The sequence below is a fragment of the Bos taurus genome, chromosome 20, assembly GCF_002263795.3.
Source record: "Bos taurus isolate L1 Dominette 01449 registration number 42190680 breed Hereford chromosome 20, ARS-UCD2.0, whole genome shotgun sequence".
Lineage (NCBI taxonomy): Eukaryota > Metazoa > Chordata > Mammalia > Artiodactyla > Bovidae > Bos > Bos taurus.
In genome coordinates, this window is record NC_037347.1 from 25,502,162 (window position 1) to 25,527,396 (window position 25,235).

The 25,235-nt window shown below is 38.8% G+C and overlaps 1 protein-coding gene across 1 annotated transcript in view; it reads right to left on the bottom strand.

Moving 5' to 3' along the window:
* NDUFS4 (NADH:ubiquinone oxidoreductase subunit S4) overlaps positions 1-13,801 on the bottom strand; it is a 115,594-nt gene extending 101,793 nt beyond the window's left edge. Inside the window, exon 1 of the mRNA NM_175800.2 lies at positions 13,685-13,801. Coding sequence (NP_786994.1) covers positions 13,685-13,782 — 98 coding nt within the window. The 5' untranslated portion in view covers positions 13,783-13,801. The remainder of the gene's footprint in view (positions 1-13,684) is intronic.
* Positions 13,802-25,235: the final 11,434 nt, after the last annotated feature.

Genomic DNA, 25,235 nt, shown 5'->3' on the forward strand with positions numbered 1-25,235 from the left:
AATTAACCTCAACTTAAATCTCACATTTTATATAAAAATTCACTCAATATGATCATAGATCTGAATAAAAATATTTCAAAGCCTCAGTAAGAAAACAGAGTAAAAAATATTCATGCCCTAGGGTTAGGCCAAGAGTTCTTAAATACGACAACAAAAGTACAATAAATAAGAGAAAAAGGCTGGTGAACTGGACTATCAGTATTAAGAACTTTTACTCTCGAAAAGATACTGTTAAAAGAATGAAAAGAAAAGCTACAGATGAGCAGAAGATATTCGCAAACCACATATCCAACAAAGGACTTATAGCCAGAGTCTTTTAAGAACTCCAAAATTCAACAATAAGAAAATAGACACCTCAACTTAAAAATGGGCAAAAGATATAACAGACACTTGGCCTCAATATTATCAGCTATTGGGAAATACATATTAAAACCACAACAAGTTATCCATAATGGAAATGCAAATCAAAACCACTGGATACCACTTCATACTCACTGGGACAGTTATAATAAAAACAGTAATAAGTGTTGGCAAGGTTGTAAAGACCCTCATTCACTGCTGGTGGGGATGTAAAGTGGTACAGCCAGTTTGGAAAGAGTCTGGCAATTACTCAGAGGGCTAAACACAAAGTTATCATATTATGCAGCAATTCAACTAATCTAGATATACCCAAAAGAATGAAAACCTGTGCCACACAAAAACCTGTACACAAATGTTCACAGTACTGCTGTGTGCCTTTGCAACCCCAAGAACTGTAGCCCGCCAGGCTTCTCTATCCATGTAATTTTCCCAGTAAGAATGCTGGAGATTGTTGCCACTTCCTCCTCTAGGGGAATCTTTCTGATCCAAAGATTGAACCCATGCCTCTGGTGTCTCTGGCATTGGTAGGCAGATTCTTCACCACTGGGCCACCTGGGAAGTCAATGTTCATAGAACATTATTCATACTAACCAAAAGGTAGACACTCCCAATGTCTTATCAACTTGTGGATAAACAGTGTGATATATCCATTCAACAGAATATCATCCATCAATAAAAATGAATAAAGTACTGATACATGCTACAATTCAGATGAACCTGGAAAACATTAAAAGAAGCCAGTCACAAAAGGTAACATATGATTCTCTTGGTATGAAATGCCCAGAGTAGGCAAACTCAAAAGACTGAAAGCAGATCCGTGGCTGGCTAGAGCTAGGGAAAGGGAAAAACACATAGTGAAGGCTAATGAGCACAGGATTTCTTCTTGGAGTGATGTTCTAAAACTAACAGTGAACAGTAGCAGTTTACAACTCCACTAAGTTGTATCTGACTCTTGCAAATCCATGGACTGTAGCCTGCTAGGCTCCTTTGTCCACAGGGTTCTCCTGGCAAGGATATTGGAGTGGGTTGCTATTTCCTTCTCCAGGGGATCTTCCCAACCCAGGACTCGAACCCAGGTCTCCTGCACTGCAGGCAAATTCTTTACCAACTGAGCTATGGGAAGCCCGTAAATATACTGCTGCTGCTAAGTCGCTTCAGTCGTGTCCGACTCTGTGCGACCCCATAGACGGCAGCCCACCAGGCTCCGCCGTCCCTGGGATTCTCCAGGCAAGAACACTGGACTGAGTTGCTATTTCCTTCTCCAAGTAAATATACTGCTGCTGCTGCTGCTGCTGCTGCTGCTGCTGCTGCTGCTGCTAAGTCGCTTCAGTCGTGTCCAACTCTGTGCGACCCCAGAGATGGCTAGAAACCATCAAATCATATATTTTATATGAGTGAATTATACGGTAATTATGTCTCAATAAAGTTGTTTAAAAAAAAGACAACGAATTATTATACACCAATTAAAATGGTTAAATTTAAAAATATTGACAATACCAATGTTAATAAGGATACAAAGCACCTACATTTTATACATTGCTGCTGGAAAAGCAAAATGGTACAACTACTCTGGAAAATGGTTTTGCAGTATCTTATAAAGTTAAAGTATATTACCTGAGCCTTCCCTAGTGGCTCAGTGGTAGAGAATCCACCTGTCAATGCAGGAGACGCCGGTTCAATCCCCGGTCTGGGAAGATCCCACATGCCGCGGAGCAACTAAGCCCATCTGCCACAACTGTGGAGCCTGTGCTCTAAGGCCCAGGAACTGCAACTACGGAGCCCGTGCACTGCAGCCACTGAAGCCCCCTTGCAGTCTAGAGCCCATGCTCTGCAATGAGAGAGGCCATCTCAATGAGAAGCTCACACACCAAACTTAGAAATCCCCACTCACTGCAGTGAGAAAAAAGCCTATGCACAGCAATGAAGACCCAGAACAGCCCCCCAAAAAGTGTATTACCTATGGCCCAGGAATCTCCCTCCTAGATATATATGCTAGAGAAATGAAATGTTTACACACAATCTTGTATACAAATGTTTAAAAGTGGCTCTATTCACAACTGCCAAAAACCAGAAATAATTCAAAAGACCTTCCAGGGGGTAAATGGATAAACTGTGGTACATTCAAACAACGGAATATTATTTAGCAATAAGAAGAATGAGTTATTGATACACACAACTTAGAAGACTCTCGAAGGCATTATGGTGAATGAAAGAAACCAATTTTCATTAATATTACAGTCTCAAAATCACAAAACTAAGGAGATGAAGAAAAGATTATTTGTTGCCAGAGATTACAGGGGAAGAGAAGGAGTTTTTTGGGGTATTTTGTTATTCTGTACCCTGATGACTGAGGTAATCACACAAATCTATACATGTGTTAAAATTCTAAAAACTGTTCACCAAAGGAAGATAGTGAATTTTTCTTAATAATTTAAAAAATTTTAAAATGTTAAATCCAGTCAAGAGTCAACTCTTTTATGATTTCAATTTGCTAAACTACCACATTTGATCACCTCATTTAGTTAAAAATACAGTATATAGTTCAAAGATAAATACTGGAAAAATGAAATACATCCTAAGGAGTACCAAGAAGTAGTAAAGCATTAGGAAATTTGGTCATTAATTAGGGGTAAACAAACTAGACATGCTAAGCCTGGAGCAAGAACTCAGAGGGAGAATGACTGATGACAAATGCCTTCAATTAACTGAAGGGCTGACATATGTATAAGGGTTACAATTTTTCCATATAGTATTAAAGAGAAACTTCATTTACCAGTAAATTTAAATAAAGTACAGAGGGCTTTCTAAGGCTAGAAGTTCACCGTATATTCCTCAAGTGCTAGATAATCAAGAAGCAGAAAGTTCTGGGGATTCCTGCATTAAACAAAGGATCAGACAGGATGATCCGAGAGTTTTCTTTCACCTCAAACATTCTATCAATCTATGAACTATAACTTCTACAGTTAACCTACCAAGGTAGAAGACACTGAAAATCAAAAAGGTATCCCTTTGTGTCAAAATATCACCTTTCATTGCACAAAAATATTTAATAGCACTCTAAGTTTCCAATTTTAAAAAGACCAAATAAATACAAAACCTTAACAAAAGCCTTATTAAGACCTATTTTATTTCTTTAAATTTCATTTGTACTAAGGACATTAAATTTAAATTACTAATGACTAATTAAAGCTAATTTCATTAGACATAAAAGACAAAAGTTACAAATATAAATTTCATGCAAACTTCTATATTGAAGAAATTTCTTGAAAAAGTACTCTTTCCACACAAAGGGTGGTAGTCCTCAAAAGAGCCAAAACATCTGTATTCACTTTAAAGCTCATCAGGACAGACTGACATTTTTAGGAGAAGCATATGGCTTGCTGAACAGTCATCTAGAACAGGATCTTTTGTCTAGTAAACCTATTCAAGGACCATTTACTTATGTATGGAGTGGCTGAATAAAGAAAAGAACATATTTTTGAGTCCTAGAAAACACAAAGAATTAAATCCTTCATCTAGCTTTGTTAAGGATACAGCAAAACACATTTCAAAAGCAGCCAGATCTTTACTCTCAGAGATAGTGCTCTCAAACATCTGAAACAATTCTAAGAAATCACTGAAACAAAAGAACTCTAGAAAAGCTTTCTTAGAGAACTATATCCAGCCAAAGACCACCTCCCTAAAAAAGTCATTTCCATTTTAAAGGATAAAACACTTTCTTCTTAAAACTCTGAAGGGCAGAGTTCAACAGCTGCGCTATATTAAACCTGAGCCCTTCCAAAAGGAAGAACGAGAGTCTCTGGAGAGTGAGTAACATGGCCTGCTTTCTCCAAAATTATCAAAATGCCTGCTTTGCCTCAAAGGAAAGTATCTCCTAGAAAAAGCCTCTATAAAATACATGGGTAAAAAACATAAAACTCAGATTAGGAAAATATACAAAAATAGAAGCATTTTTGCTGGTTTTTTAAAATCTCCACCTAAGGTAAAATGTATTTTGACATCCTTCAAGATACAGCATGGAAACTATTAAACAAAAACAGCAGTTTTCAGCCTTCCCTTCCCTTCAGAATCACTACAGAGGTAGATCTCAACCTAAACTTAGTGAGCCAATATATACTGGGACCAAGACATCTAAATTATTTATGCACACAACAGGTGATTTTGATGTACAGCAAGAGTTTAAAAACTGAACTTGAGCACGGTCCCATAAAGGAAAAAATTTAAGTCTAGACAGTAAAGTCAAAAAAAAAAGTCACATTTGAGCAACTAGTTCTAAAGAACCTTAGTATTTTAATCTATGAAATACTATTTAATATTTAATACAATTTAATTTTAATTAAATATTTAATGTAACTTTAATATTTAATTTAATATTTAATCTATTAAAATGCTCAGTAACAGAATTTGAAACAAATTCTGAATTGTTCTCATGCCATTACTTAAAGGACAAACGACTTCAAATAGTTTGCTAAAATATCCAAAGATTCGGATGAAAGTTGTTATGAAGAATATGATATCTGCAAAGATTCCATCAGGGTGTCTGGATACTGCAAACTGAAAAAAAAGTTACAATAAAGAGCTCATGTAGGACAGAGGAGCCTGATGGGCTGCAGTCCATAGGGTCACAAAAGAGTCAGATACAACATAGTGACTAAACAACAATTATATGTATTATCTGTCAACTTTTAAAAAGTTCAAGGCTGTAATCACAATAAAGTAAATTTCAGCCACCAACAAAACTTTAATTCTATTTTATTTTATTTTTTTAATTTTATTTTTAAACTTTACAATATTGTATTAGTTTTGCCAAATATCGAAATGAATCCACCACAGGTATACCCACGTTCCTCATCCTGAACCCTCCTCCCTCCTCCTTCCCCTACCCTCCCTCTGGGTTGTCCCAGTGCACCAGCCCCAAGCATCCAGTACCGTGCATCGAACCTGAACTGGCGACTCGTTTCATACATGATATTATACATGTTTCAATGCTATTCTCCCAAATCTCCCCACCCTCTCCCTCTCCTTATACAAAATTCTAATAGGTTTATTTGCTTGGTATTCAAATCCATTATAAATGAAAAGCAGTAATGGAAATGCTAAAGGGGAGCAGAAAAGTCAAGGAAGGACACAAAAACACTATTAAAAAGCAGACACAAGAACTCAGAAAGCATAGCAGACACTTGATAGTTTTTAAAGGCAACAGAATACAATAACTTTTTCCCAATGATCACGAGAGTAAGGAAGAAAAATATCTTCAGTATAGCTTGTTCAATATACATAACATGTATCTTGTTTAAGAGGGAAAGACAATATAATCATGAAGTTACCTACAGTCTCTTATCAGAAATAATGACAAACTTTAGGGGAAAGACCCTTACCACACACACACACACAAAAAAAAAACCCCAATTCCTCAACTGGAGACTCTCATTGTATAAAAGGAATAGTGGAGTGAAAGTAAAGAGCATCAGATAGTCTTTCAAATAAAAAATATACCTTGCTAAAAGGAAAAAAAAAAGAGAACACACGAGTTGTAGGTTACTATTATCAGACATAATATTTCTTCCTGCAAAAGTCACATATTCCTTTAGCTAAGTCAGACTATTTCCTAGTAACGTAAACTTAAAAATGTTTCCTCATCTGAAAAATAAGAATAAAAACACCTAAGTTCGTAGGATTACTTTGAGAAATGAGATAACGAAGGTAAAGTCCTTGGCCCAGTGGCTAATACACAGTAAGTGAGAAATGTTAGCTGCTATTATTAATTTGTACTCAAAATAAACTTCACAAAAATGATTCTCAATGTTCACCAAAGGATATATATTTCATTTGAAATGGTCTTATCCTGTATTCACCCTATCCCCAGAGACCTCTTCTAACATGTATTATACAGGAACCAAGTTGGCTCATTTGTCTTCACTAAGTCCCATGTACTATTATTAACTTTTAAAAACTTCAAGTAGCTTGCAGATAGCAAGTCTAATAATTACCTTTAGTTACTATTATTCCTAAAGAGTTCAGATGTTCCGTGAGTACACTTTCTCAAATAATTTCATTTCCGTATCTTTTTTAAATTTGAAAACAAAAGAGGAATCAGGACACTTCTCAAAGAAATGTATGAATACAAAAAAGATCTATTCGTGAGACAACTTCAGTCCAGAAGTTAACAGGGTTTTAGGTGAATATCCTCAACTCAGACCAAAGCAAATGATTAGAAAAGAATGTGAGTTGTAGATATTTTATATCCACATTTAGTAGGTTATTGCCTACCTGGTTTTCACTGATGAGGCTATTAACAGAAATACTACCTATGGCTTCCTATTTTTCCTTACCATCTCTGAATATGTATTCACTCATCTATGTGATAAGCGTTGTTACTGTAAGACCCATTACACTAGGTGCTATGAGGTATAGAAAAATGAATTAAAAATCTTTTCATCCCTCCAAAAGCCTGTGACCTAATTACTGATATATCAGTGCATATACCAAAACCTGCTTATTTTCATGTGTATGTGTAAGGGTCAGTATAGGCTGTTATTCTGAGGTAGGCAACAATCCAAACATCTTTGTGGCTTATAACAAATTTTATTTCTTAGTCTCTTTATATTTTATATAACCTATAATAATCAGCTCTGCTTTTCCCCATGTTATCTTTGTTCCAGGATCTAGGCTGAAAGAAAAAAGCCCACCTGGGACAGCAGAGGAAAAAACAACATGGCAAAACATGGGAAAGTTCCTGGAGCTAGTGTCTGACGTGACCTAGCCATTTCTGGAGAAGGCAATGGCACCCCACTCCAGTACTCTTTCCTGGAAAATCCCATGCGAGGAGGAGCCTGGTAGGCTGCAGTCCATGGGGTCACTAAGAGTCGGACACGACCGAGCAACTTCACTTTCACTTTTCTTTTTTTTTTATTATTTTTTAATTTTTATTTAATTTTTAAACTTTACATAATTGTATTAGTTTTGCCAAATATCAAAATGAATCCACCACAGGTATACATGTGTTCCCCATCCTGAACCCTCCTCCCTCCTCCTTCCCCTACCATCCCTCTGGGTCGTCCCAGTGCACTAGCCCCAAGCATCCAGTATCGTGCATCGAACCTGGACTGGCATCTCGTTTCATACATGATATTTTACATATTTCAATGCCATTCTCCCAAATCTTCCCACCCTCTCCCTCTCCCACGGAGTCCATAAGACTGTTCTACACATCACTGTCTCTTTTGCTGTCTCGTTCACAGGGTTATTGTTACCATCTTTCTAAATTCCATATATATGCGTTAGTATACTGTATGGTGTTTTTCCTTCTGGCTTACTTCACTCTGTATAATAGGCTCCAGTTTCATCCACCTCACTTTTCACTTTCATGCATTGGAGAAGGAAACGGCAACCCACTCTAGTGTTCTTGCCTGGAAAATCCCATGGGCAGAGGAGCCTGGTAGGTTGTAGTCCATGGGGTCGCTAAGAGTCGGACAGGACTGGGCAACTTCACTTTCACTTTTTACTTTCATGCATTGGAGAAGGAAATGGCAACCCACTCCAGTGTTCTTGCCTGGAGAATCCCAGAGACGGGAGCCTGGTGGGCTGCCGTCTATGGGGTCGCACAGAGTCAGACACGACTAAAGCGACTTAGCAGCAGCAGCAGCAGCAGCCATTTCTGGTTAAGATTTCATTGGTCAAAACAAATCATTTGGCAAATGGGGCAGTGATGCATAATCCTGTCACAGGGAATGTAAATGTTATAAATAATAATATCATCTACCACGATATCCATCAACAAGATTAAAAAAAAGAAAATATTCAGCCTATTTAAACCAATAATAAAATCAGCATATATTTAGGTAAAATTTACTATGTGCCAAGACATTATTCTAATATTAGACTAATTAGAATTAGTCTCTGCACAATTGCACTCATCTCAGAGGCTAGCAAAGTAATGCTCCAAATTCTCCAAGCTAGGCTTCAACAGTACATGAACCAAGAACTTCCAGATGTTCCAGCTGGATTTAGAAAAGGCAGAAGAACCAGAGATCAAATTGCCAACATCTGTTGGATCATCGAAAGAGCAAAAGAGTTCCAGAAAAACATATACTTCTGCTTTACTGACTACACCAAAGTCTTTGTGTGGATCACAACAAACTGTGGAAAATTCTAAAAAGATGGGAATACCAGACCACCTTACTTGCCTCCTGAGAAATCTGTATGCAGGTCAAGGAGCAACAGTTAAAACTGGACATGGAACAATGAACTGGATCCAAATTAGGAAAGGAGAACATCAAGGCTGTATATCGATCGGTACCCTGCTTATTCAATTTACATGCAGACTACATCATGCGAAATGCCAGGCTGGATGAAGAACAAACTGGGATCAAGGTTGCAGGGAGAAATATCAATAACCTCAGATACACAGACGACACCACCCTTATGGCAGAACTAAAGAGCCTCTTGAAGAAAGTGAAAGAGGAGAGTGAAAAAGCTGGCTTAAAACTCAACATTCAGAAAACTAAGATGATGGCATCCAGTCTCATCACTTCATGGCAAATAGACTGGGCAACAGTGGAAAAAGTGGCAGACTTCATTTTTTGAGACTCCAAAATCACTGCAGATGGTGACTGCAGCCATGAAATTAAAAGATGCTTACTCCTTGGAAGGAAAGTTATGACTAACCTAGACAGCATATTAAAACGCAGAGACATTACTTTGCCAACAAAGGTCCATCTAGTCAAGGCTATGGTTTTTCCAGTGGTCATGTATGGATGTGAGAGTTGGACTATAAAGAAAGCTGAGCACCAAAGAATTGATGCTTTTGAACTGTGGTGTTGGAGAAGACTCTTGAGAGTCCCTTGGACTGCAAGGTGATCCAACCAGTCCCTCCTAAAGGAGATCAGTCCTGAATGTTCATTGGAAGGACTGATGCTGAAGCTGAAACTCCAATACTTTGGCCACCTGATGTGAAGAACTAATTCACTGGAAAAGACCCTGATGCTGGGAAAGATTGAAGGCAGGAGGAGAAGGGGATGACAGAGGAGATGGTTGGATGGCATCACCAACTCGATGGACATAAGTGTGAGTAAGCTCTGGGAGCTGATGATGGATGGGGAAGCCTGGAGTGCTGTTGTCCATGGGGTCGCAAAGAGTTGGACATGACTGAGCGAATGAACTGAACTGAGAGTGCTCTAGACTCACTCTAAAGCAGGAGCTCAGAGTGTTAAAATATTTAACTAGTTTTTAAATCTCCTAAGAGGAATTCAACAAATATGTATGATACTGATGAAAACAGACCAACTAATTATGGATATTTTTAACGAGGAAAATAAGCAAAACAATGAAACCTATTAGAAAGCACATTATAAACACTGCAAGCTCACAAAACTTGGTCTTGATACATTCCAGACAGCAAAAAGTAGCTCCCCTTCAGAGAGGAATTTGTTTATCCAGCAGAAGCCAATCTGCGGACTTTAAATGTCCTAATAACTGAAGCTCCAATACTTTGGCTAACTGATTCGAAGAAGCGACTCATTGGAAAAGACCCAGATGCTGGGAAAGACTGAAAGCAGGAGGAGAAGGGGCAGCAGAGGATAAGACAGTTGGATGGCATCACCGACTCAATGCACATCAGTTTGCGCAAACTCCAGGAGATAGTGAAGGACAAGGAAGCCTGGCCTTCTGCAGTCCATGGGGTTCCAAAGAGTCAGATATGACAGCAACTGAAAAACAAGTGTTTCTCAAATTTAGGCTGAGACAGTTTCTCAGCAAGGTGTAATATACAGAGAACTCTTATCAAACTTAGTACCTCTTACTCATTGAAGGTTCCTGCAAACTCATAATTTCATACTGGCTTATCTAACTCTGAAAAATAAGATAGAGCAAGAGAATACAATACAAAACAGGCCTCACAAAAAGGTCCCATACACTTAGCTCCCACCAGTACTAACAGCACACCCTCTGAAGAACCTAAGGAGCTATATTTGAGATAAACACAAGACAGTCCAATCGAAAGAAGTGATAGAACAGGGCTAGGTGAGATAAGTATACATGAACAGGTTAAAGAAAACAAAACCACTGTATCAAATGTCCTGAGTCCTAAATACTGCTATTTTGAAATAAAATGCCATTTTTCTCTGGGCTTCCCTAATAGCTCAGCTGGTAAAGAATCCGCCTGCAATGCAGGAGACCCCGGTTTGATTCCTGGGTCGGGATGATCCACTGGAGAAGGGATAGGCTACCCACTCCAGTATTCTTGGGCTTCCCTGGTGGCTCAGCTGGTAAAGAATCTGCCCACAATGCGAGAGACCTGGGCTCGATCCCTGGGCTGGGAAGATCCCTTGGAGAAGACTAATATCTAAATAGTTAAACTTACTCTGGACGATCCCTTAGGAAAGTAAGGAAAAGTGTAAGCCATATATCCAGGGTTTTCTCCCTTCTCCTTCAGTCCAGGGAAATGAGAAGCACCTGGAAACACACTCACTCTAGAGCAGGTGCTCAGTAACCAGACCAGCTGAAATCAACGACACCATTTAGTTTTTTCTGTCTTGTGTGTGCATGCTGTCTGGTTTTTGGTCTCTTTGGTTTTTTACAGATATACTGCAGTTAAATTCATACATTAATAAGTTAATGTACCAGTTAACTGCTTCTTTCCTTCTGCTAACAGTTCTTTTTTTTTTTTTTTAGTATTTGATCACTACTCCCTTCCTTACCAAGGGCCTTACTGATTCTCCCCTCTCATTTTACCTAAGTGATCTGAAATGTCACATCGTTTGCAAATAAAGTAATAAAATACAATGAATTTAAGATGTATATCTCCCCATTAATGGCTCTCTTTCCACACTCCACCTTTCCAGATCCTCATTACTCACAAGTCATAATGTAAAGAGATTTTAAGGATAAAAAGCAAATACTATGTAAGAGAGAAGTGCCATACATTTCCCTCAAGATGAAATTAACAACATAAGCTCTTTAGGGAAAAAAAGAAAAAAATATATAGTAAAGAAAGCAAACAAGTGTATCATTTGACTTGGGTTTAAAATTTGCTTTGACTTTTAAGAATTTTAATATCTGAAACTGGAGAAGGAAATGGCAACCCACTCCAGTACTCTTGCCTGGAGAATCCCATGGATGGAGGAGCCTGGTAGACTACAGTCCATGGGGTCACAAAGAGTTGGACACGACTGAGCAACTTCACTCAATATCTGAAACAGTTCATCTTTACATGGTTTAAAGTTTTATTTTCAAATCTCTTCTAACACATTTGCAAGCAGAAACTCTTTAAATGTGGATAAGACTAATTACCAGAGTTTCCAAAATCTAGTATCTTAACTTCAACTACTATAAATTGCTAACAAAATGGCTGTGACTCAGACATACAGCACAGCCATGTTTTGTTTATTTTTGGCCACGCCCCGGAAGTTTGTGGGATCCTAGTTCCCCACCTGGGATTGAAGCTGGAAGGGCTTCATACTGGCTTATCTAAGCACTAGTGTGTGTTAGCTGCCCAGTCATATCCAACTCTTTCTGCCCCCATGGACAGTAGCCCACTAGGCTTCTCTGTCTATGGGATTCTCCAGGCAAGAATACTGGAGTGGATTGCCGTTCCCTTCACCAGGGGATCTTCCTGACCCAGGGATCAAACCCTGGTCTCCTGCACTGCAGGCAGATTCTTTACCATTTGAGCTACAGGGAAGTCCTTCTAACCCCTAGACCACCAGGGAATTCCCTACAGCCACGTTTTGCTTGGCCATGGACCCTTCAAATTTGCTCTCAGTTCAAGGGCTACTGTGAATTACTTGGAAATGCAAAATTAATCTCCATAGTATCTAGGAGAATAGCTAACCTGGGTCACCTCTATTCTAGACCTAGGTTAACCAGTGGAGTATCTTAGAGAAATACTTTACATTCTTCAAGTTCCCCATAAGTAGAACAGTTAATTACAAACTTATACTTTTCAATGACACGATATTATGTATATGAGCTTCTCTGATGGCTAGAGGTAAAGAATTCGCCTGCCAATGCAGAAACACAAGAGATGCGGGTTCCATCTCTGGGTCAGGAAGATCCCCAGAGAAGGAAACGACAACCCACTCCAGTATTCTTGCCTGAAGAATTTCATGGACAGAGGAGCTGGGGGGCTACAGTCCATGGGATCGCAAGAGTCGGACACGACTTGGCAACTAAACAACAACAATAACAGTATTATGTATATATTGCCCTCAAGACTTTTAATAAGCCACTGACCCTACCTAGGGCATCTTTCCCATCCATCATCCACTATTTAAAACCTAAATAAAACTTATCTCCCAAAATCCTTTCTAATTAACTCTTTCCAACTCTCTGTATTCCCTTTATGTTTAATACAACACTAAACTAATTTCAATAGACTCTCTCTTCAATTTTTAACACTCCCATCCCTCACACCCGCTTCAGTTCTGTCCATCCAGTCTTTGCATCGCTGTTCTAAGCACTCCTGCAGAAGACAATCAACAAAAGCTCTAGTTTATATTTGTACTAACAAGCTGTGAAAAAAACAATTTAACAAAATAATAAATTTTTCGCAAATAGAAATGCTAGATAGTATGTGTGTGGGCGCGTGAGCTGTTGTTATACTAAAACCAGGAAAATGCAGAAAAATAGGGAAATGGAGGATTAAGTAATGCAGTCAAAAAAGAAAACACCATCACAAAAATGCTTCAATGAAAAACAATGAACAACAACAATCTCTGAATTACAGTGAGGCTTTAATAAAATTCTACATGGGAAAAATCTCAGCATTACCACCAGCCTTTTAAAAATTACTTTCCAGTATTACTAGGAGCAGTAATTTTACTAACATTGAATTCCAACCAAGTTTTCCTCCCAAGCAGCCTGACAAATAAAATGTTTCAGTTCAGAAACCTAATCAATACCACTTAAAGTCGTGTAAGGGAAAGAGACATTCAACCCTCCAGTAAAAACTGGAGTGATGGGCAAACAGGTGAAAAATGGACGGTTTCAGAAAGAAGGGAAGAAAAATGAGACTCCGCCTCCTCTCTGGGGGCTCAAGCTCGGTTCATAGCTTTGGAGACAACCCCATACCCCAGACCTTCTTCTCCCATAGCAGCAATGCATGGTTCCAAGAAACCAGGGGTCTTCCTCTCCTCTCCCCGCATGCACGCCCCGACTCGCCTGGCCAAGCTCCCCTAGATCGCCCCAAATCCACCCGCCCTCTCCCGAGGAAAGGGTCAGCAAAGGACGTTTTCCCGAGGCCTTCTCCGGGATCCAGCTAGGAGAGACCTCCGCAAAGGTGGAGAGACCCGAGAAGCTTAAAGAAGAAGCCTCATAATCCTGTTACCTGGTCGAAACCTTGGAAACGGAAACGGCAGCTACAGTCGCTACCCTTCTCCCCCACAACGCTTGCCTCAGCGCCACTGACATTGAGACCGCCGCCATCTTGCTACAGGCAGACACTAGGACGGATCACCGCAAGGGACAAGCTTCCTTCGTTTTCAAGCCCATGGAACCGCAACGCAAAAGAGTAGCGAGGGTTTGGTTAATTTCATTATTGTTAGGTGTTTTGTTAAATAATGGAGTTTTTAAAAGAGGTGCAACGTTTGGTTGCAAGAGATAAGAAGGAAAATGGACGGAAGAAAAATGCAAGAAGTGCATTAAGTGTAAATATAAGCCTCATAAAGTATAATCCTTGTCTGTTAGGACTAGTTTACATACCGGTTAATGAAGAGACGGAAAGAAAATGCTTGAAAATTTCAACACCTGCAACTCATAATTTTTTCAAAGGACTCAATATAAGGGGCTGAGCCCACTAGAAGAGCTAGAGGGCTTGTTGGTGATTGAGAACCTAAAGTAGTACTTTTCCAAAATGTTGCCAGATTCAGTTTGCAAGCCCTCAGGAAAGGGCTGTATTCAGTTTGATGTTCTGTAGTTGATTCTTATAATGATCATATTTTCCAAATCAAAAATCTAGACACATGGCCTGGCAAAAGATTTTTTTTTTTTTGACGTGTGTATTCATATGAAAAACTTATGAAACATACTATTTTATATCAGTCTTTTCCCAGTAAATCCTGAACGTAATCCATGGATACTAGACATACAAAACAAAAACTATCTTCTGAGGCAATTGTTAGTAATATGTTTGTATTGTGGACTACTAACCATAAGGACAATGATTAACTGTGGATTATAAAATAAAAAGTAGGTTCGTTGGTGGGGTGTGCTATTTTAGAGAACTTTTTTTAAGTTAGAATGCCCCTGCTTTTAAAATTAAGCAGGTGAAAACACTTTTTATTAAAAGAATAGTATTAACAGGTGGATGGGGAATGCCTTGGTTCTGCATTAAGGCCAAATAAAAGAAAACGAAATACATAAGGGAAAGGGGTTAAGAAAGAGATTGAGTGGGGAGTGCAATGGGATGGGTGTTTAAGAGGGAAGGGGACATAGGAATACCTATGGCTGATTCATGTTGCTGTTAGGCAGAAACCAACACAATGCTGTAAAGCAGTTATCCTTCAATTAAAAATAAATTAATTCAAAGAAAAGATTGAGCACCACAGCACCTAGTACCAGAGAGAAAGCCTTGTCCAGGGAAAGAGGAAATGCACAGAAAGATGAAGGAAGAGATATCTCACAGAGAATTTTCTTTTAAATTTTTATTTTTGAAATAGATTTCACAGGAGGTTGCAAAAACAGTACAGAGAGCTCTTGTACAAACTTAACTCAGTTTCTCCCATTGATTACGTCTTATATAATTGTTGTACAGTATGGAAGCCAGTATTTCAAATCCTGAAAGATGATGCTGTGAAAGTGCTGCACTCAATATGCCAGCAAATTTGGAAAACTCAGCAGTGGCCACAGGACTGGAAAAGGTCAGTTTTCATTCCAATCCCAAAGAAAGGCAATGCCAAAGAATGCTCAAACTACCACACAATTGCACGCATCTCACACGCTAGTAAAGTAATGCTCAAAATTCTCCAAGCCAGGCTTCAGCAATACGTGAACCGTGAACTTCCTGATGTTCAAGCTGGTTTTAGAAAAGGCAGAGGAATCAGAGATCAAATTGCCAACATCTGCTGGATCATGGAAAAAGCAAGAGAGTTCCAGAAAAAGATCTATTTCTGCTTTATGGACTATGCCAAAGCCTTTGACTGTGTGGATCACAATAAACTGTGGAAAATTCTGAAAGAGATGGGAATAGCAGACCACCTGATCTGCCTCTTGAGAAATTTGTATGCAGGTCAGGAAGCAACAGTTAGAACTGGACATGAAACAACAGACTGGTTCCAAATAGGAAAAGGAGTACGTCAAGGCTGTATATTGTCACCCTGTTTATTTAACTTCTATGCAGAGTACATCATGAGAAACGCTGGACTGGAAGAAACACAAGCTGGAATCAAGATTGCCAGGAGAAATATCAATAACTTCAGATATGCAGATGACACCACCCTTATGGCAGAAAGTGAAGAGGAACTAAAAAGCCTCTTGATGAAAGTGAAAGTGGAGAGTGAAAAAGTTGGTTTAAAGCTCAACATTCAGAAAACGAAGATCGTGGCATCCGGTCCCATCACTTCATGGGAAATAGATGGGGAAACAGTGGAAACAGTGGCAGACTTTATTTTTCTGGGCTCCAAAATCACTGCAGATGGTGACTGCAGCCATGAAATTAAAAGACGCTTACTCCTTGGAAGGTAAATTATGACCAACCTAGATAGCATATTCAAAAGCAGAGACATTACTTTGCCAACAAAGGTCCGTCTAGTCAAGGCTATGGTTTTTCCTGTAGTCATGTATGGATGTGAGAGTTGGACTGTGAAGAAGGCTGAGTGCCAAAGAATTGATGCTTTTGAACTGTGGTGTTGGATAAGACTCTTGAGAGTCCCTTGGACTGGAAGGAGATCCAGCCAGTCCATTCTGAAGGAGATCAGCCCTGGGATTTCTTTGGAAGGACTGATGCTAAAGCTGAAACTCCAGTACTTTGGCCACCTCATGCGAAGAGTTGACTCATTGGGAAAGACCCTGATGCTGGGAGGGATTGGGAGCAGGAGGAGAAGGGGACGACAGAGGATGAGATGGCTGGATGGCATCACTGACTCGATGGACGTGAGTCTGAGTGAACTCCAGGAGTTGGTGATGGACAGGGAGGCCTGGCGTGCTGTGATTCATGGGGTCGCAAAGAGTCGGACACGAGTGAGCGACTGAACTGAACTGAACTGATGGAAGCCAGGAAACTGACATTGATATGAAGTGTTTATGCATTCCTTTGTCATTCTATCACGTGTCAATTCATGAAACCCCTAGCAGAATCAAGATACAGAACTGTTCATCACCACAAAGATTTCCCCTGGTGTTACTCCTTTATATACCCACCTCCCAACCCCTGGCCACTACTACTGTTTCCACTTGTATAATTTCATATTTCAAGAATGTTGTGTAAATAGACTCGTAGTATATATAACTTTTTGACATTGGCTTCTTTCACTCTTCATAGTGCCTCTGAGATCCATTCATGGTATTGCATTTAACAATAGTTCTTCACTTTTTATTGCTGGGTGGTATTAGTATTCTGTGGTGCATTAGTCTAGATTCTCCAGAAAAACAAAATGAATAGGATATATATATATATCTGGATTACCACAGTTTGATTAACCATTCACCTGTTGCAGAATATTTGGTTTGGTTAGGACTAGAGATGGCTGGATGGCATCACTGACTTGATGGACGTGAGTCTGAGTGAACTCCGGGAGTTGGTGATGGACAGGGAGGCCTGGTGTGCTGCTATTCATGGGGTCGCAAAGAGTCAGACACGACTGAGCGACTGATCTGATCTGATTACAGATAAAACTGCAATGAACAATCATGTACAGGTTTTTGTGTGGACATAAATTTTCATTTCTCTGGAATAAATGCTCAAATGCGCAATTTTATTTAGTTTCTTTAATAAAACTGCTAAACTATTTTCCAGAAAACCTGTACCATTTTTCATTCCCACCAACACTGTATGAGATCCAGATTCTCCGTGTCCCCACCAATATTTGGTATTTTTAATTTCAGTTCAGCTAACATAAATAATAGATGTGTAATGATAGTTCGTCAAGATCTTAATTTATATTCCCATGATGACTAATGATGTGGAATATCTTTTCATGTGCTTATTTGCCATTATGAGTATTCCATTCAGTTCAATGTCTCATATTTTGTCCATTTTCTAATTGCATTATTAGTTTTTTGCTATTTACATTTGAGAGGTTTTATGTAGTCCAGATATGAGTCTTTTATCAGATATGTGGTTCACAAATATTTTCTCCTATCTGTAGCTTGTCCTTTCATCCTCTTAACAGGATGTGTTGCTCAGTAAATATTTTTAATTTTGATGAAGCCCAATTTAGTCATTTTTAAATTTATGGATTATGCTTTCTTTTGCTTCCATGTTTTACTTATTTTTATTGCGTTATAATTAACATGCAATATTGTAGTAGTTTCAAGTGTCTAAGAGTAATTCAGTATTTTTGTACTTTATTAAATGATTATGGCAGTAAGACCATTTGCCATCTGTCACCATACAAAGTTGTTATGACATTATTGACTGTATTCCCTATGTGTACGTTATATCCTCGTGACTTATTTATTTTATAGCTAGAAGTTTCTGCCTCTTAATCCCTTTCACCTATTTTGTCCGTCTCCCTACCCCACTCCCATCTGGCAACCACCAGTTTGTTCCCTGTATCTATGAGTCTGTTTCTGTTTGGTTTTGTTTGCCCATTTGTTTTATATTTTACATTCCACATGTAAGTGAAATCGTACAGTATCTGTTTTTCTACATTTGACTTATTTCATTTAGCATAATACCCTCCAGATCCATCTATGTTGTTGCAAATGGCCTTCATTATTACTCGTGGCTGAGTAATATCCCATTTTATGTATAGACCACACCTTCTTTATTCATTCATCTATTGATGGATACTTAGGTTGCTTTCATGTCTTGTCTATTTTAAATCTTGCTGTAATAAACACAGTGGAGCATATATCTTTTCAAATCAGTGTTTTCATTTTCTTTGGATACATACCCAGAAGTTGATTTGCTGGATCATGTGGTAGTTCTATTTTTAATTTCTTGAACCCCCATCCTGTTGCTTTTGGTATCTTGTCCAAATACTGTGTACCAACCCTAGGTCCTAAAGATTTTCTGTTTTCTTGTAAAGGTTTTTTTGCCTCACCGTTTACATTTAATTCTATGATCCCCTCTGAGTTAGTTTTTGGGTTAAGTTTTAAGTTAATAAGGTGTGAGGTATAGGTGGAAGTTCGGTTTCTTGCCTGTGGATATCCAATTGTTTTAGCACTATGCATTGAAAAGACTGTCCTTCTCTCATTGAATTGGTTTTGTACCTTTGTCAAAAAAACAGTTACCGTACTTGTGTGTGGCTATTTCTGGGTTCTCTATTTCAGGAGAATTTTAAGACTTTGATTTTAGATTAAATTTTTATAAGTTTGTTTTCTTTTTTAAGGAGTAACATATGATCTGTCAAAATATTCATAAGAGCAACTTACTATAGCCATGTTTCTAGTCCTATTAGCCTAAACCCAACCTTTCCACCTACCACCTACTGTGGTACCTTCCTTCTATGAATTTGCAATCCGCAGCAAAACCTTCACTCTCTGGGTTTTTTTTTTTTTTTTTTGCCTTGACCTGTGTCTTCTGTGTTGGCAGGTGGATGCTTTATCACTGAGCCACCTGGGAAGCCTGGATCATAAGGTAGCTCCATTTTCAGTTTCTTGAGGAACCTGCATACTGTTTTCCATCATGGCTTTCTAATTTACACTCCCACAAACAGTGCACAAAGGTTTCCTTTTCTCCATACCCACAGCTCATGACCCCAAACCAGCATTGCCAATAATACACTCCTGTGGAATCTCTGGTTCTCCTGACCTTTAGCTGGATTTCCTCACCCACCCATACATGAGTTCCTTTCTGACTTCACATACACAATATAAGCCTAAGAATGAAACACAAATAACTTGCTGTGTGCTTTTTTTTTTCCCCCAGCAATTTCACCTAAACTATAGATTCTACCACTAAGCTTAATAGAACGTCTAGGTCCAAATACCATTCTATTATCTCAGTAGGAGTATTAAAATATGAGTTGACTTTAACTTTTGCTTGCATTTATTGCAAGGTTCCCAGAATACTCCTCCTGAGCCACTCATGATGGCTAAATAAAAAAGCAACATAAAATACTTATTTTACTACCAACAATTACTCACTATCTAACTTTATCTGATCAGGACCTTTGTGCTAGCTGTTCTCTGTGGCTAGAATGCTATTCCTTGTGTCTGGAGTAATCTCTCACCTTTCTGTCTCTCTCTCACAAATCACATTTTCAATGAGGTCCTTTCTGATTACCCTGTCTAAACTTTTGACCCTACCACAACACTTTCTATTCATCTTCCCTGCTTTATTTTCCCCCTTAGCATTTTTGTAAGTTTTAGCACTTTATGAACTTTCTATAATAAATGTGAATTATAAAAGAAGGGAGAAAACTGTCCAGTAGTTAAGATCAATCTTTTTCTACTTATGAATGTAAACTTTTTCTAACCAGGAATGTTGCCAGGAATAATTATTCTATTTCTGCAATTAACCAAATGAAGATATTTTACTTAGTTACAACAATTAGTGAACTATATAATTCTACTCTCCCTGTACCTGGAAATCTGCAGTGGCCTCTATTCAATTACCACCCTTATTCTGGCCTCCCATTTATATCCACTTTGGATATAAATGGAACACGTGATCATGTCACCTGTATAAATCCCTCCACTGGCTTACCAGTGTCCTCAGGATAAAGACAAAAATCCCTTCACCTGATCTGACAGGCTCCATGCGGTCTGTTTCCACCTTCTTTGCTGTCTACCTACTGACTGCCCTACACTGAACCCTTCACAAACGGTCACCTACTGCAGTGCTCTTCTTTGCCTCTTCTCTAGTCACCCTCCTTGCCTTTCAGATCACAGCATAAGAGTCCCTCCCTGTGGTAGAAAATGTAGGTATCTTATTAGTATTTCCCACCTCCCCCCTTCCTTGATGACAGAGCCTGAATCCTACTATAGAGGATTTTAAAAATGTTGTATTCTTGCTTTTCCATCAGCTTGCAGCTAGCACATGGACATGGGCAAGGCCAAGAGATCTGACGTTCCTTCTGAGAAAACAGGTTTCTGAAAAAAAGAGACACAAGTAAGAATGTCTCTTTTTCTGGCTTCCGATACAGTTGTGTGAAGAAATAATGCCTTGAGCTGTCACATCTTCTCAGCAAGAGAGACAAATATAAGAACCTAGCCAACAAGAAAGGTTGGAAGAGCAGAGAGAGGGTAAGAGCCTAGGGCTTTAATGGCATTGTTGAGCTTCTGAATCAACCCTGATCAAAACACCTCTAGACTTGTTATAAGTGGCTTAAGTGTTGAAGCCTCCATTTGTTAGATACCCTGTAGCTGAAAAGATTGTTAAAAGTGAAAGTCGCTAAGTAATGTCTGACTCTTTGAGACCCCATGGACTACACAGTCCATGGAATTCTCCAGACCAGAATACCAGAGTGGGTAACCTTTCCCTTCTCCGGAGGATCTTCCCAACCCAGGGATCTAACCCAGGTCTCCTGCACTGCAAGCAGATTCTTTACCAGCTGAGCCACCAGGGAAGCCCAAGAATACTGAAGTGGCCAGCCTATCTCTTCTCCAACAGATCTTCCCAATCCAGGAATCAAACCGGGGTCTCCTGCATTGCAGGCGCATTCTTTACCAACTGAGCTATCAGGAAATGTTTTTACTGATGTTCTTTTTATCAGAGGTTTCACATGCAAGAATTACTTCTCTGACCTCCCTGACCATGTCAATTCCTCTTTTTATAGACCCATCTAGCATATCTTTCCTTTCAGAGCACCTCCTATGTTGCAGTTTCGATAATGCAATGTAGTCATCTCTTTCTCCAGAATGTAAAGTAAGTTCTCCAAGGACAGAGATCATATCCGTTTTTGCAGATCATTTTGCCTGTATCTGACACATAGCAAGACCCAAAGAAAGTGTAGAATCCATGAGTGAATGAATGAATGAAGCTATTAGAACTTTAAGAATATCAAAAATAAGGAGAAAGAGCCTTTTCTTTTTGCTACTTTTGCTCATAAAAAGTTGATATCATAAAAAGTTGATACACATTGTTTTTAAGGTGATTTTTGCCTCAGGTCTACAGATCTTATTGGTTTCTAATATTTCATCTTTGATCAAGTACCATTTCATGAAGACCTTGGTGGGATACTGGGGATAGGGGTCAATGTTACCGGCAAAAGACCTGAAACCATAAATCTACCTTTTACTAGGCCTGCATTTTTTTAAAAATTTAATAACCCCTTTCATTTCCTTATTTCTCACATTTCAAATATAGGATATAAGCCTGAAAATGGAATGCAAATAATTTGCTGTGTACATTTATTTTTTTAACAATTTCACCCAAACTATAGTTTCTACCACTAGGTTTAATAAATGTTTAGGTCCAAATACTATTTTATTTCAGATACGAGTATTAAAATATGAATTTTTTTTTTGCTTCTTGCTTGCATTTCAAGCATGGTGGCCAAAAGAAACATTTAGTTTAGTTTTTCTAATGCCATGTGAAATTTACAGTGGATTTGAAGTTGTCTGGTTTTAATTTTTTCCCTTTGCACATGGGTCTTCAATAAAGCATCCAGAAGAAAATAAATTAAAACCAGACATTTCTATCAGAAGTTTCACATGAAATCGCTATAGACATGAAAAAATTCCACCATCACTTATTGGCTACAAACTAATATTTTAAATCACATCTTATTTTTCACAGTTAATTTAATTGAAAACCTTGAATTAATACCTTATCATCTTATAAAATTATTATGACATCTGGCAGGATTGCTGAGGCTTTGGCAACAAACGAAATAATTTTTACCGATAGTGAAGAAATACCACTTGAAATTATTTTTGGAAATCAAAGTGTGCAAACAATCAAAATTCCTAAAAGCTCAAAGAATTTTCCCACATAAATTTGATCACATGTCCCATCACAACCTGGAGTTCTAGTTCTAAATTTTCATGTTTATGGGTCATTCTCAAACTTGACAAGTGAAAAACCAAATTAATTATATTTTTTCCCTTTCTCTTACCTAGAGCAAATCTGTCCCTCACATTCACTCTCTCTGGCTTGGCAAAATGCTGTCATCTTTCCTCCAATATAAGATGTCATCAACTGTAAAATGTATTGTTTTTCTGTACTAATAAGTATAAAAAATGCAGCAATTAAACCATGACACAATACCAACTCTATTATATATCCTGCCTTCAAAGAGGTAAAATGTGGGGGAAATTCACATTTTAGAAGCAAAGAAACATAGTAATTACCTAACCTATGTCCTCCCCTTTATCGTAAGGAATAGAAGTCATTATTTACTGGTCTCTGGAATAAATATTTTATTGCTAGGAATAACCATGTAACAAGTTCTGACCAAAGAAATATAAGAAAAAAGTATCATGTGACACTTTCTGGGAAACCTCCTGTAAACATAGACAGTAATTGCACCTCTTTGCCCTGCCCCCTGCTTTTTCTTTATTTCTTTTATCATCCTGCTATGAAGATGCAAATGTGAAGGCTCAGACCATGAAAACGTGAGCTCTGTGATGAGCAAATAATGAGGTGAAGGAGACTGGATACTCCAACCATCTTTTGATTCCATAAGCACTGTATTGATCGTACCACAGTTTCCCTGTTCTTCACTTTCTTGATGATGCCTCTGTGTGTGTGTGTGTGTGTGTGTGTGTGTGTGCTCCGTCACTCCCCACTGATCCAGATTAAATTCCATGGCTGGTTATTATGATCATTTTCTTGCTTACACTTGTGATTCCCTTGTCCTTCTCTCTTTCTTGTATTTGGTGAAATTGCCACCTAGGTTAAATTCACCTGTCTTTCTATCCTGCATCTTCACCTATGCAGCAAAACACAACAGGGGAAAAGCACCAAATTATACTGACTTGTCTCACTTTACCACAACCCTCAAATTGGCCCTTAATGCTACTTGCCAAACATATTGTGTGCATGCTTAGTTGCTTCAGTCATGTCCGACTCTTTGCGATCCCATGGACTGCAGCCTGCCAGGCTCCTCTGTCCATGGGATTCTCCAGGCAAGAATACTGGAGTGGGTTGCCTTACTCTCTTCTAGGGGATCTTCCTGGCCCAGGGAATGGACCCATGTCTGTTGCGTCTCCAGCATTGGCAGGCAGGTTCTTTACCACTAGTGCCATCTAGGAAGCCCAACTTTCCTTTGTTCTATATTCATATATTCTTAACCCATTTACCTTTTTACGCATTCTTCTTTCTCCTCAAACTTCTGTTTCCTCTTCTCCTATCCTTACTCCTTGCAGTAACTCTTCTACTTCATTGAGAAATTTCATTAATCAGAAGAATTTTTCTCAAATCCTCCTACACTATTGGTGAGAAGGTAAATTGGTATAGCCACTATGGAGAACAGAATGGAGGTTTCTTTCAGTCCAGTTCAGTCGTTCAGTTGTGTCTGACTCTTTGCGGCTCCACGGACTGCCTCACGCCAGGCTTCCCTGTCCATTACCAATTCCTGGAGTTTACTCAAACTCATATCCATTGAGTCAGTGATGCCATCCAACCATCTCATCCTCTGTCATGCCCTTCTCCTCCTGCCTTCAATCTTTCCCAGGATCAGGGTTTTTTCAAATGAGTCACTACTTTGCATCAGTGCCCAAAGTGATATAGTTGCAGCTTCAGCATCAGTCCTTCCAATGAATATTCAGGACTGATTTCCTTTAGGATGGACTGGTTGGATCTCCTTGCAGTCCAAGGGACTCTCAAGAGTCTTCTCCAACACCACAGTTCAAAAGCATCAATTCTTTGGCTCTCAGTTTTCTTTATAGTCCAACTCTCGCATCCATAGGATGATCTCTGTTTGTTTCCAAGGCAAACCATTCAGTATTATAGTAATACAAGTCTATGCCCCCACCAGTAATGCTGAAGAAGCTGAAGTTGAACAGTCTATGAAGACCTACAAGACCTTCTAGAACTAACACCCAAAAAAGATATCCTTTTCATTATAGGGGACTAGAATGCAAAAGTAGGAATTCAATACACAACTGGATTAAGATGCAAATTTGGCCTTGAAGTACAAAACGAAGCAGGTCAAAGGCTAACAGAGTTTTGCCAAGAGAATGCAAACTTCTCTAGGCACTGGTCATAGCAAATACCCTCTTCCAACAACACAAGAGAAGACTCTACACATAGACATCACCAGATGGTCAATACTGAAATCAGACTGATTATATTCTTTGCAGCCAAAGATGAAAAAGCTCTGTACAGTCAGCAAAAACAAGACTGGCAGCTGACTGTGGCTCAGATCTTGAACTCCTTATTGCCAAATTCAGACTGAAATTGAAGAAAGTAGGGAAAACCAATGGACCATTCAGGTATGACCTAAATCAAATCCCTTATGATTATACAGTGGAGATAATAAATAGATTCAAGGGATTAAATTTGATAGAGTGCCTGAAGAACTATGGACGGAGGTTCATGACATTGTACAGGAGACAGGGATCAAGACCATCCCCAAGAAAAAGAAATGCCCCAAGATTCAAAATAGTTGTCTGAGGAGGCCTTACAAATAGCTGAGAAAAGAAGAGAAGCTAAAGGCAAAGGAGAAAAGGAAAGATACCCATTTGAATGGAGGTTTCTTAAAAAACTAAAAATAGAATTACCATATGACCCAGAAATCACACTACTGGGCTTATACCCAGAGGAAAGAATAATTTAAAAAAATATATGCACCCCAATGTTTGTTGCAGCACTGTTTTCAATAGTCAAG